Here is a 12759-nt window from a genome sequence, read left to right on the forward strand (position 1 = left end):
TGTAGGCTTCTGGGGCATGAAACAGCAGGCGGAAGCGCTGCCTCTGTGTGTCCATGTGTCTCTCTCTTTGTCTCCCAAGTAAATTTTTTTAAAAAGGGTTTATTTTGGTGCAAAGATATTTTGAGATCCGTGCAGTTTCTTCACAATATGCATTTTCCATGAACTTGAAGTCCTTTGCCTTCACCTGGCCTATTAGATGATTCTTCCAGAGGCGTAGTCCCTCAGAGCCACCTCACTTTCTCCGCCTTTGTTAAGACTCCTGGGCAGGCGTGGTGGCTCAGCTGGTTAAGCCGCCTGTCAGGGTGCTGGGTCAAGTCCTGGCTACTCTGCACTTCTGATCCAGCTTCTTGCCAAGGCTCCTGGGAGGCAGCTCCAGAGTCATTACCTCCTCAGACCCTTGTCTGCAGGGGTGAGGAAGCTTTTTACCTGTCAAGGGCCATGTGGCCATGAGCCATGCAAAATTATCAGCTTAGAAGTGGGCCTGCCATAGATTCATTGAATTTCGAGCCTTGCCTGCAGCTGCCTTGGCAGGGCCAGGTCAGATGACATCACACCCCTGCTGTGCAGTGATAAATGGTTGTTGACCACACTGGGGATGCTAACTGCAGTGAAGCAGCAGGTGTGAGACGTGGGGAGGAAATAGTTATTCTGGTAAGGCAGATACCGTTCTGGAGAGCGTGGGGAGTGTGCGCTCCGTGGCCAAGAGCAGCCCCACAGCTCCTTGTTCGCTGCACTCCCGTGGGCGGCCGTGCTGTGCTAACCTGTCACCCGTGCAGGCCCCCTCCCAGTGCTTGGGTTTGCAGGCAATGCAGTGGCTTCTCCTGGCGCGACCTTGCTTAGTGTTGTCCATTCCTAAGGCTGACGTGATGCCAGTGACCGTGATGGTCTGGGTCGCACTTCCTGAGACTTTGCAGCTGGGCTTTGCGTGGACTGTTTGTGTTTCCCAGCACATTGAGCTGCCCTGCCCCTGCTGTGCAGATCTGAAGCAGAACGTGCCTCATGGGGTTTTACTCTTTTTCTTTTCTTTTCTTTTCTTTTTTTAATTTTTATTTATTTATTTATTTATTTATTTTGACAGGCAGAGTGGACAGTGAGAGAGAGAGAGACAGAGAGAAAGGTCTTCCTTTTGCCGTTGGTTCACCCTCCAATGGCCGCCACGGCTGGCACGCTGCGGCCGGCGCACCGCGCTGATCCGATGGCAGGAGCCAGGTGCTTCTCCTGGTCTCCCATGGGGTGCAGGGCCCAAGCACTTGGGCCATCCTCCACTGCACTCCCTGACCACAGCAGAGAGCTGGCCTGGAAGAGGGGCAACCGGGACAGGATCGGTGCCCCGACCGGGACTAGAACCCAGTGTGCCGGCGCCGCAAGGTGGAGGATTAGCCTAGTGAGCCGCGGTGCCGGCCCTTTTCTTTTCTTTATTTTATTTGAAAGACAGAGCCACAGAGAGAGAGAGAGAGAGGTCTTCCATCCGCTGGTTCACTGCCCAAATGGCTGCAACCGCTGGAGCTGGGCCGATCCAAAGCCAGGAGCCAGGAGCTTCTTCTGGGTCTCCCACATGAGTGCAGGGCCCTAGGACTTGGGCCACCTTCTACTGCTTTCCCAGGCCATAGCAGAGAGCTGGATCAGAAATGGAGCAGCCAGGACTCAAACTGGCACCCGTATGGGATGCCGGCACTGCAGATGGTGGCATTCCCTGCTACGCCACAGCGCCAGCCCCTAAGATTTATTTCTTTATTTGAAAAGTAGAGTTACAGAGAGGGAGGGAGAGAGGTCTTCCATCTGCTGGTTCACTTCCCAGATGGCCACAACGGCAGTGGCTGGGCCAGGCCAAAGCCAGGAGTCTGAAACTCCCCCTGGATCTCCCACGTGGGTGCAGGGCCCAAGCACTTGGTCCATTTCTGCTGCTTTCCCAGGCCATAGCAGAGAGCTGGATCGGAAGTGGAGCAGCCGGGACTAAGCCAGCACTCACGTGGGATGCCGTGTCACTGGCAGTGCCTTTAGGTGCCACCCGATTCTGCTAGTTTTGCCTACAGAAAAGGAAACTTTCAGAGTAGGAGGCCTCCTTCTGGTTTCTCTTTATCCCCTTGGTAACGCCCTGAAGGATAGGGACTTGTTGTTTCTGTTGCGTGGTTTAACCGTGAAAAGCTTCTCCAGCCCGAGGCGTCTGTGCAGCCGGAGCCTCTGGTCGGCTCGGCCTGGCTGCTCTGAGCGGGGCAGGGCCCCTGGAGTTCACATTGCCCTCTCTGTCGCACCAGGCGTCCGCTGCAGACCGCCATGATTCGGGATGGCCTCATCTTCTGGCTGATCGACACCCTGAAGGAGCCCGACTGCCTGTCCGACTACACACTCGAGTACTCGGTGGCTTTGCTGATGAACCTCTGCCTGCGCAGCGCAGGTCTCACGGCCCCGCCCCTCCCTCACGGCTGGCTCTGGGTGGAGGGGACGCATCCTGACCCCGGAGCCTCGATGCCCAGCGAGCCTCGCTGCCCTGGCCCCAGAGGACAGGCGGACGCCGTGGTACCAGCGTGGCCTTGGAAAGAAGGGGCTTTTGTACCCGTGGCGCCCACCGTAAGGGGACGTTCCACTTGTTTGCATTCTCCCTCATCATCATTGCATTATTCAAAGTTAGGAAGTCAAGGGTTGCGATCCCCTCTCCTAAGACCGAGGGGCGTGTTCCCCTAGGTCCCCGGGGTTGTGTTGGTGGCAGAGCAGTGAGGGTAGAGCCTGCTTCCTGCTCCAAACCGTAGTCCGCCTCCCACCCCAGCCCCTGTGGCACCACAGTCACTCGCAAGGCTGATCGGCAAAGGTATCACACGCCCCACTGACGCCATCCACGACCCGGACTGGAAGAAGCTTTTTCGGAAGCAGTGCCACACGCGGCGTGAGCGGCGTCGGGAGAATGCCTGGAGCTGGCTCCAGCGCAGGGCTCCGTGCTCTTCACCCGTGCGCTGCTGACAGCGGAGGCCTGCTGTCCAGTCTTCCGGTTCAGAGGTCAGCGTGCGCAGGCAGGCCTGGCTGTCCATCCCCGGCCAGGCTGCAGCCAGCTTCCTCCCTGCCACCGGTGTCGTTGCAGTGGTGGTGACCCCGGGGTTTGGAACCCCTGTGAGGTCTGTGCGTGTTGGGGAGGGGCGGCCCGCGCACTGGGGAGGTGGCGCCTGGCCCTGGAGCACGCCGCACCGCCTGTGCCGTCCCTGTGGCGACGGCCACCGCTTCCCCGTCAGCTTTTGAGGGGGGTCTTGCCAGTCTGCTTCGAAGAGGAGGGAACCGAGGCGGAGTGGTTAAGTGTCTCGCCCAAGGTCGCGCAGTGATAGGCAGAGCAGCCAAGTCTGCCTGACCTAAAGCCGCTCCCGAGTTCGGCGCGTCACGTTTTGTCTCGTTTCGTCTTGTGTCTGTAGGGAAGAACATGTGTGCCAAGGTGGCGGGCGTCGTGCTGAAAGTTCTCTCAGATCTGCTTGGCCACGAAAACCACGAGGTACTCGGTGCTGCTCTCCTGGGCTTGGGGAGGTGCTGGGGGTCTGGGTGCAGGTGACTGCACGGGCACGGGGCTGGCCCGGGGATGTTGCCGCGTTTGGAAAGTAACCCCTGCCTGCAGTTTCTTATAAGCACTTTCGGATCTTTTATTATTTTTAAAATTATGGAGCTCAAAAGCAAGGAGTTGTTCCTTTACTCATCATTAAAAAAAAAAAAAAACCTTAAATGTAAATATTTTTAAATTTGAGGGGCAGAGACGGATGGGCAGAGAGAGATCCCCCACCCCCTGATTCACTCCCCACGTGCCTACAACAGATGGTACTGGGCAGGTCTGAAGCCAGCAGCTCGGAATGCAGTCCACATCTCCCGTGAGGGTGTCAGGAACCCGATTACTGCGCCGTCACCACTGCTTCCCAGGGTCTGCGTTATCAGGAAGCCGGAGTTGGGAGGCGGAACTGGGAATTGAACCCGGTGCTCTGCCTGGGACACAGGCATCCCAGCCAGTATCTCAGCTGCCAGTCCTTTCACCACTTGGCTGCTGGTACCCTGTCCCCCTTCTGTGGCTGGGTCCCCATCGGGTCTCACTTACGCCTGGGCCTCTAGCCCTGCTGCTTCCTCCCAATACTAACAATCCTGGTGTGGAATTAAAAGATAAGATTCTCTGATACAAAGAAATGTTGAAAGCCATGTTTTTTCTAATGAAAAGTTCATTGAAAGTGTATGTCATGAAAAAAACTATGCATACAATTCAACATTTTTTTTGAAGGCTTATTTATTTGAAAGGCAGAGTTACAGAGAAGCAGAGGCGGATATATATATAGAGAGAGGTCCAGATGGCCACAACAGCTGGAGCTGGGCTGATCCAAAGCCGGGAGCCAGGAGCTTCCAGGTCTCCCACGTGGGTGCAGGTGCCCAAGCACTTGAGCCATCTTCTGTGATTTCCCAGGTGCACCAGCAGGGAGCTGAATCGGAAATGGAGCAGCTGGAACTCAAACCGGCGCCCACATGGGATGCCAGGCCCACAGGCGGTGGCTTTACCCGCTACGCCATAACGCCAGCCCTCAAGATTTCTTTAAACATCCTTTCATTCTCCTCGCCCATGAGCCTTTTGACTCTCCCTTGCACGTCCGTGAATGTGTGTGTAGCCCCCAGATCTCAGGGTGCTGTGTCCTGTGTACTCGATATGCAGAAATAGCATCGCTCTCTAGGACTCCTCCTGTGTGTGACTGCCCTGTGCGAGGGCCTCCCAGGTGGCTTCTAGTTCATTAACTTATGCTCCGGCTTGCACCCCGGCCACGTCACCTGTCCAGATCTTCAAGCTGGACACTTGGGTTGCCTTGGGCTCTGCTGCCATACTGGCCCCCAGTGGACAGCAGTGCACCTGCCGCTCGGGAGCCTGTGCCGGTAGACGCTGAGCGCTGCCGGGCCCCGCCTAACCCGGGCTCGAGTCACTGTCAGTTTGGAGGATGGTGAAGTGTGGCACTGGGGCAAGGTGGTGGGCGGGGAGCCACCCGCACTGCCGTGGCCAGGGCAGCGCACAGTCCCCTGAGAAGGGGCCTCTCACTCATCCAGCCCCTGCCATGGACCCTGTCCTGGCTGCTGTGTTCCCTGTGTAAGACGTGGCTCCTGTCCTCAGAGGTGGCCTCATGGAGGTGACGCCGTGGAGGAGGCCTTGACGCAGTGGCTGCCCATTTCGGGTGCCCACAGAGTGCCTAGGTTCAAGTTCCCACCCCTCTCCTGATTCTAGCTCCCTGATGCTGTACACCCGGGGAGGCAGAGGTGACAGCTCAAGTGTCTGGGCCCCTGCCGCCCTCATGGGATACTTGGATTTAAGTTCCTGACAAATGAGGCCAGCATTGTGGTACAGTAGGTTAAGCCGCTGCCTGTGACTCCAGCATCCCATATGGATGCCAGTTGAATCCCTAGCTGCTCTGCTTCCAATCCAGCTCTCTGCTATGCCATGGGGAAGCAGCAGAAGATGGCCCAAGTGCTTGGGCCCCTGCACCCATGTGGGAAACCTGGAAGAAGCTCTTAGATTCTGTTGCGGCCCTTTGGAACCAGCAAATGGAAGATCTCTCTCTTCTCTTTCTCTGCCTTGCTCTCTGTAACTCTGCCTTTCAAATAAATAAATCTTTTTTTTTTTTTTACAGATTTTATTTATTTATTTGAGAGGTAGAGTTACAGACAGTGAGAGGGATAGAGAGAAAGGAACTTTAAAAATTTCTCTTAAGAAGATTTATTTATTGGGGCCGGTGCTGTGGTGCAGTAGGTTAGTCCTTGACCTGCTACGCCAGCATCTCATATGGGCACAGGTTTGTGTCCCAGATGCTCCTCTTCCGGTTCAATTCTCTGTTGTGGCCTAGGAGAGGAGTAGAAGATGGCCCAGGCGCTTGGGCCCCTGCACCCATGTAGGAGACCTGGAAGAAGCTCCTGGCTTCAGATCGGCCCAGCTGCAGCCTTTGTGGCCACTTGAGGAGTGAACGAGTGGATAAGAAATCTCTCTCTCTCTCTCTCTCTCTCTCTCTCTCTCTCTCTCTCTCCCCCCCTCCCCACCTTTCAAATAAATTAACAATTTTTTTTTTTTGACAGGCAGAGTGGACAGTAGAGGGAGACAGAGAGAAAGGTCTTCCTTTTTGCCGTTGGTTCACCCTCCAATGGCAGCCGCGGTAGGCGCGCTGCGGCCGGTGCACCACGCTGTTCCGATGGCAGGAGCCAGGTGCTTCTCCTGGTCTCCCATGGGGTGCAGGGCCCAAGCACTTGGGCCATCCTCCACTGCACTCCCTGGCCACAGCAGAGAGCTGGCCTGGAAGAGGGGCAACCAGGACAGGATCGGTGCCCCGAACGGGACTAGAACCCGGTGTGCCGGCGCCGCAAGGCAGAGGATTAGCCTGTTAAGCCACGGCACCGGCCAAAATTAACAAATTTTTAAAAATAAATGAAAAGCCACTGTATCTGGGACAGTAGGGGAAGGATGTACAGGAAGCAGATGTGAGCGTCCTGTCTGGAGGCGTCCAGAGAAGCTTCTGGGAGATACCATGAGGCTGTGGAAAGAGTGATTCCAGTGAGGTGGACAGTGGGCACCCAGGCCGAGGCGTGAGACAACCTTGTTGGGGGGGGGGGTCCCTTGAGTGCGGTTTGGGCTTCATGGAGGGGTCCTGGGTGCTGTACAAGGAGCTAGGACTGTGCAGCTGGGGCCTGTGGGAGGTGTCTGAGATGGGGAGGAGAGGGATCTGTAGTAGAATTTTGGTGGTGATGGCTGAGTGAAAGGGCGAATGTCGAGTGTGGAGAGACCAACTTGGAGATTTGCCGTGACCTGGGTCGTGCACGCTGGCGTCTGAGCAAGGCACAGTGGCAGTGGATATGGAGAAGGGTGGCTCCCTCTGGGACAGGCGTTTGGCACAGCACACTGCGCAGGACACCTGCACCCCTGTCCAGTGCCTGGGTTCAGGTCCCAGCTCCCAGTCCCGGCTTCCTGCTGATGCACACCCTGGGGGCCAGCAGTGGTGGCTCTGGTCCTCGGCTCCCTGCCACCAATATGGGAAACCCGGAAGGAGCCGGGGCTCCTGTCTTTAGCCTGGCTCAACCTTGACCACTGTGGGCAGTCGGGAGTGAACCAGCAGACGGAAAATCTCCCTTTTGTCTGTCTTCCTGCCTCTCTCCGCATCTCTGCCTTTCAAATTAAAAAAATAAGTAAATAGTTTGTATTTTAAAAAATGAAGAGTTCCTTTCAAAGACAGCTTGCAGAGTAACAGTAACAGCAGTGACTTGAGAGTTCCTGGCCTGTGTGACTGAGGTGGGCGGGGCGTGCAGAGTTGGATTGACAGGGAAAGGAGACCAATGAAATGCAGCCGGAGGAAGCCCGGGAGGGCTGGCGAGTCTGGCGTTGGGCTCTCGGCTGCGGCTGTCCCTGGGACCTGCAGTGGGGATGCCGGTCATTGGGAAACCTGCGTCTTGGAGGCGGGCAGAGTCCTGCTGCCCGGTCCACTGGCCAGATTGTTGGAAGCCTGGTGTCCTGCAGACGCGCTGATGGTGTTTCCTCTCCCCTCGCAGATCCAGCCCTACGTGAACGGCGCTCTCTACAGCATCCTCTCTGTCCCCTCCATCCGCGAGGAGGCGCGAGCCATGGTAAGGGTGTGCTTGAGAAATGGGGCTGCTCCACCGTGGGCGTGTCCAGAGCTGTTAGGGCGGGGGCTGCCGTGGCTGGACCCCGTGGAAGCATGCAGAGAGTTTACGAATGCCCTGAAATTACACACGAAGTACGTGTGTGTGGTTCCTAGAGAGAGTGCCCGTACCTTCCGTCAGATTCTTAAGGGATCCCTAACTCCGGTACAAGTAAGAGCCCCAGGGTTTATTTTTGCAAAGCTGGGGACACTCTGGTGGCCGCCAGTGGAACAGCAGAGCTGATGAGGGTTTCAAAGCTGCCGAGCGTTGGACTGGGCCGGGGAGGGGTTTGATTTAGCATGTTTGCTTTAGTACTTACACTTGGAAAAATAAAGTAAAACTCAGGTGCCTCGTGGCTTACTACAGCGGGACAGGCGTTTCTAGATGTAACCACGAGACTACTGCTGTTTTATTCTTTATCCGCTCACCACGCGGAACCGGGTTCACAGAGTGAGAATTAGATGCTGCGGGGAAAGGATTAAGTGACTTCCACAGGCAAAGCACAGGCGAAACTCCCACTGAGATGAGACCGGCACAATGTTTCTGTGATGGATTTTGGTAACTTCTAAGAATTGCTAAATCTTCTGGTTACGCAGCGGGTTGAGCTCCCGTTCCGTGTCAGAGTGCCTGGTTGGAGTCCCGGCTGCCCCTCTTCTGAGCCAGCTCCCTGCTGATGCGCCTGGGAGGCATCAGAGGATGGCTCGAGTCCTTGGGCTCCTGCCCTTCATGTGGGGGCCTGGAATGAGTTCCTGGCTCCTGGCTTTGTCCTGCCTCAGCACTGGCTGTTGCATGCATTTGGGGAGTGAACCAGAGGATGGAAGATTGGTTTCTCTCTCTCTCCCTCTTTCATTCTGCCTTTCAAATGAATAAATAAGTCTTTTTACAATAAATACAGTTATGTCAGAGATAAAGACTTATTTAAAACCCATTCCATGTGATCACACTAGACAATGGAACTCAACTACCTACTACTTTTTTTGAAGATTTATTTATTTGTTTTTTTAAGATTTTTAAAAATTTATTTATTTGAGAGGTAGAGTTACAGAGGGAGAGACAGAGAGAGAGGTCTTGCTTCCGTTAGTTCACTCCCCAAATGGCTGCAACAGCCGGAGCTGTACCAATCTGAAGCCATGAGCCAGGAGCTTCTTCCCAGTCTCCCACATGGGTGCAGGGGCCCAAGCACTTGGGCCATCTTCTACTGCTTTCCCAGGGCATAGCAGAGAGCTGGATCAGAAGTGGAGAAGCCGGGACTTGAACCGGCGCCTGTATGGAATGCCAGCACTGCAGACCAGGGCTTTACGTCGCAGCAGCACAGCGCTGGCCCCCTGCTGGTTTTGAATCAGAAGTCTGCCTTTTCTGTACAGAGCAGGAGAAGATAAATGAGACTCAGTTCTGCACTGTGGTCATTAGGTGAAGGAGGCAGCGTGGAGGCAGAGGCTGGGGGCGTGGGAGGGACAGCGGCCGGGCAGGGAAAGTCACACGCAGGTGCAGGCCCCTCCTTCCACCTTTCTCCTTCCTGGCCCAGGCAGCGGAAGGAAGGGGCTGCATGGCCGTAGCAGGAGGTCTGAGAAGAGGAGAGGGAGAATGGCGCAGAACAAAGGGCCACGTGATGAAGTCGGGTGAAAACCAAGCCTAGCAGGGAAGTAGCCAGGAAGCCCTCAGAGTTTGGAGATCAGACAGCCCCGCACTGGTTACCTGTTCTGCATCACAGCTCGCCCCGACACGGTGGTGGCTCACAAAGTTTTTAGGTGATTTCTTAGTTTCTGTGGGCAGGCACACAAGAGCAGATAGCTGGGCGGCCCGACTCAGTGTCTCGGGCTGTGGGGGAGGTCGGTCAGGGCAGCGGCTAGCCGCGGACCAGGCCTGGAGGATCCGTGTCCAAGCTCACTCAAGTGCCTGGAGCCCGAGGCCCCAGCTCGTGGCTGTTGGCTGGGCACCACCTCTCCTCGCTGCACAAGGTGGCTCCCTGAGCGAGGGATCCCGGAGGGAGCCAGGTGGGAGCTGCAGTGTCCTGCAGGTCCTATTCGCAGAAGTGGCATCCGTCACTGCCGGGCTGTTGGTGGCACTGACCAGCACCGTGGGGAAAGGGCCACCCAGGAACAGGAGGCCAGGGGGCGGGGTCCTGGGGCCACACCTCCCTAAGTAACCTATGGGTCTAAGAAAGAATCGTTTCAAAAACAAAACAAAGAAAAACTGGAGGCTTCTCTGAGGCATTTCAACAGGGGTCAAAACCCCAAGCGGGGGCCAGCGCCTGCAGCAGCGGCATCCCGTGTAGGCGTCTGTTCTGAGTCCCAGCTGCTCCTCTTCCAGTCCAGCTCCCTGCTCATGCACCTGGGAAGGCAGTGGAAGATGGGCCCAGTGCTTGGGCCCCTGCAGCCATGGGGGGGACCCACATGAAGCTCCTGGCTCCTGGCTTCAGCCTGGCCCAGCCCGGGCCATTGGGGCCCTCTAGGGAATGACCAGTGGCTGGAACATCTTTCCCTCTGTCTGACTCTGCCTTTCAGAGAAATAAAAATTAAATAAAACTTTTCAGAAAATCCTAAGCTGACCCCCTAGCCGTCTCAGCCTGAGTGGGGAAAACTTTGCGACACAGCCCTAGGCAGCTGCCTGTTTAACTACATTCATGAGAGGGGTTCCACCAGCGGATGGAAGACCTCTCTCTGCCTCTCCTTCTCTCTGTATGTAACTCTGACTTTCAAATAAATAAATAAATCTTTTAAAAAAAGATAAGTGGTATACTGTACACCATTAAAAGAAAAAGTGGTTCCAAAGGGATGATTGTGGCCACAGAGAGACTGGTCTAACCCCAAGGCTTCCCTCACCCCACTTCCGTCCTCAGGGAGGTTTTTAGGCTGATAGAGCCTCTGGGACTCACGTCGGGGCATCTGCTTGGCACAGTCTGGGTTGTGTGCTGTTGCTTAGCAACAGACAAGGCCCGGGATGCTGACTGATAAACAAGGCAACTGGACAGCATCAGCCGCAGCCGCAGCCCCCTAACGTCTGCTCAGGCAGCAGCCACGGCTCACGTCCTCGGGCCCTGCGGCGTTGGTACCATGGGCCGCAGCTGGGCCAGATATTTGAAGAACAAAACCAGAAAACGTCCGTCTTGGCCCGACCGGCTCTCCTGCGGTTGGTGATGAGGGAAGAAGGGCCCTGGTGTGACGGTCCTCGTCTCGGCTGTTCTACCCGCGGAAACGCTGGAAGCCCGTGCGTGTCCAGCCAGAGAGGGCTTGCTGATCAAATTGTGTTCTTCTGCCCAGAGCATTGAAAGCCTTTGAGGATGCTAAATAGGAAAGGCAGCATGAGGCAATGTGGAAAATGTCACTGTATAATGGGGGTAAAAGCAGAGTGTGTCGTCATGTGTCCAACATTCACGTGCTTATGGGAAATGACAGAATATACATAAAAATTGTATTACCAAATGCTGTTGCCCTGCTCTTGCGGTAGTGAGGTAGGAGGGAGTGGGAGAGAAATGAGGTCCCTGGAGCCCGCTGACCTTTAAGAGACCGCCGAGGTCTGGGGCTGGGGAGCGATGAGATAAACAGGGCTGCCCTCCTGCCCGCTGCCCGAGCCTCCCGCACCTGGGCCTGGCGGCGCTGGCGGCCTGGGTTCTCCCCTGGCGTCCAGGGCTGGGGCGGCCCAGGTGCTCTGCTGAGCATCAAGGCTGCTGGAGCCCCTGAGAGCGCAGGGGCCAAGGCCCTGCGTGGGGCTGTCCTCGGGGCCCGGGGCTCCCCCCAGCACCCTCTCCAGAGGGCTGGGTGAATCTTGGGTGTCAACTTGGGCCCCTCCCCAAGAGAGCTCATTGTGTAATGTAAATATTCCGAAATCTGAAAAAAAAAAAAAAATTCCAAGACACTTCTGGTCGCAAGCATTTTGTTTTAGTGGTTCTTTTTTTCCTTCTAATTTTAACACAGGGAAATTGCACACACTTACGGAGTACTGAGTGATGTTTTGGTACCTGTGTACATTGCATAACGTGCAGTCAGGGTAAATATGTTTCTCTCTTCAGATGTTTAATGTTTCTTCATGGTAAATCTCCATGCTTGTGTTTTGCTTATGGAGAAATGCCCAGCACGTTGGATCATCTGCTGTCACCCTGCTGTGCAGAGCCCCAGAACCTCTCACTCCTGTCTCACTGTCACCTGACAGCCGTTAGCCAACCTTTTGACTTCTTTTTTTTTTCTTTTAAGAATTATTTTATTTATTTGAAAGAGTCACAGAGAGAGGTAGAGCCAGAGAGAGAGAGAGAAAGAGAAAGGTCTTCCATTCCACTGGTTCACTCCCCAAATGACTGCAACAGCCAGAGCTGAGCTGACCCAAAACCAGGAGCCAGGAGCTTCCTCCAGGTCTCCCATGCGGGTTCAGGGCCCAAGGAGTTGGGCTATCCTCTACTGCTTTCCCAGGCCAACAGCAGAGAGCTGGATTAGAAGAGTAGTAGCCAGTACTCGAACCGGCGCCCGTATGGGATGCTGACGCTGCAGGCTGGGGCCTTAACCTGCTGCGCCACAGCGCCAGCCCCTGTTTGACTTGTACTTTCTAGGAATCACCTCTCCTGGGGCTCCATGTCTGGGAGAGATTGTGTGGTCCTTGTCTTTCTGTGCTTCGTGCTCGGCCTAGTTCGCGTCGCGTCCACGTCACTGCAGGTGACATGATGTCATCTTTTTTCATGGCCGGGTGGCATCGCGCTGTGTGTGTTCCCGTTTTTAAAGAACCCACTCGTCACCGGATGGACACTGATTGCTCCCGCCCCCTGGCTGTGGGACCAGTGCTGCACTACACGTGGCGTGCAGGTGTCTCTTGGACAGGCTGATGTCCTCTCCCTTGGGCGTATACCGAGGAGTGGGCCTGCCGGGCCGTGAGGGAGTTGGGTTTTTTGAGGAACCTGCATGCCGTTTTCCGCCATGGCTGTGCAGACTCACGTGCCCACCAGTACACGTCCTCGCCGACGCTTGTTCTCCTGTCTCTGACAGTGGTTGCTCGTGCTGGTCATGGCCGTGTGACGTCTCACTGCGGTTTTCTGATTTGCATTCCCCTTACGATGAGTGATGCTGAGCGCTTTTTCCCATGTCCCTGTTGGCCGTTTGTACGTCTTTGTTGGAGAAATGGCTGGCTCTGCTGCCCATTTTT

The 12759-nt window shown here is 55.6% G+C and overlaps 1 protein-coding gene across 2 annotated transcripts in view; it reads left to right on the plus strand.

Moving 5' to 3' along the window:
* The window catches only part of ARMC9 (armadillo repeat containing 9), a 121557-nt gene that overhangs the window by 57371 nt on the left and 51427 nt on the right, over positions 1–12759 (plus strand). For both annotated transcript variants that reach the window (XM_062193393.1, XM_062193397.1), the window contains exons 14-16: positions 2256–2395; positions 3396–3472; positions 7522–7596. In XM_062193393.1, the coding sequence (XP_062049377.1) occupies positions 2256–2395; positions 3396–3472; positions 7522–7596 (292 nt within the window). The remainder of the gene's footprint in view (positions 1–2255; positions 2396–3395; positions 3473–7521; positions 7597–12759) is intronic.

This window comes from Lepus europaeus, chromosome 1, assembly GCF_033115175.1.
Source record: "Lepus europaeus isolate LE1 chromosome 1, mLepTim1.pri, whole genome shotgun sequence".
NCBI lineage: Eukaryota > Metazoa > Chordata > Mammalia > Lagomorpha > Leporidae > Lepus > Lepus europaeus.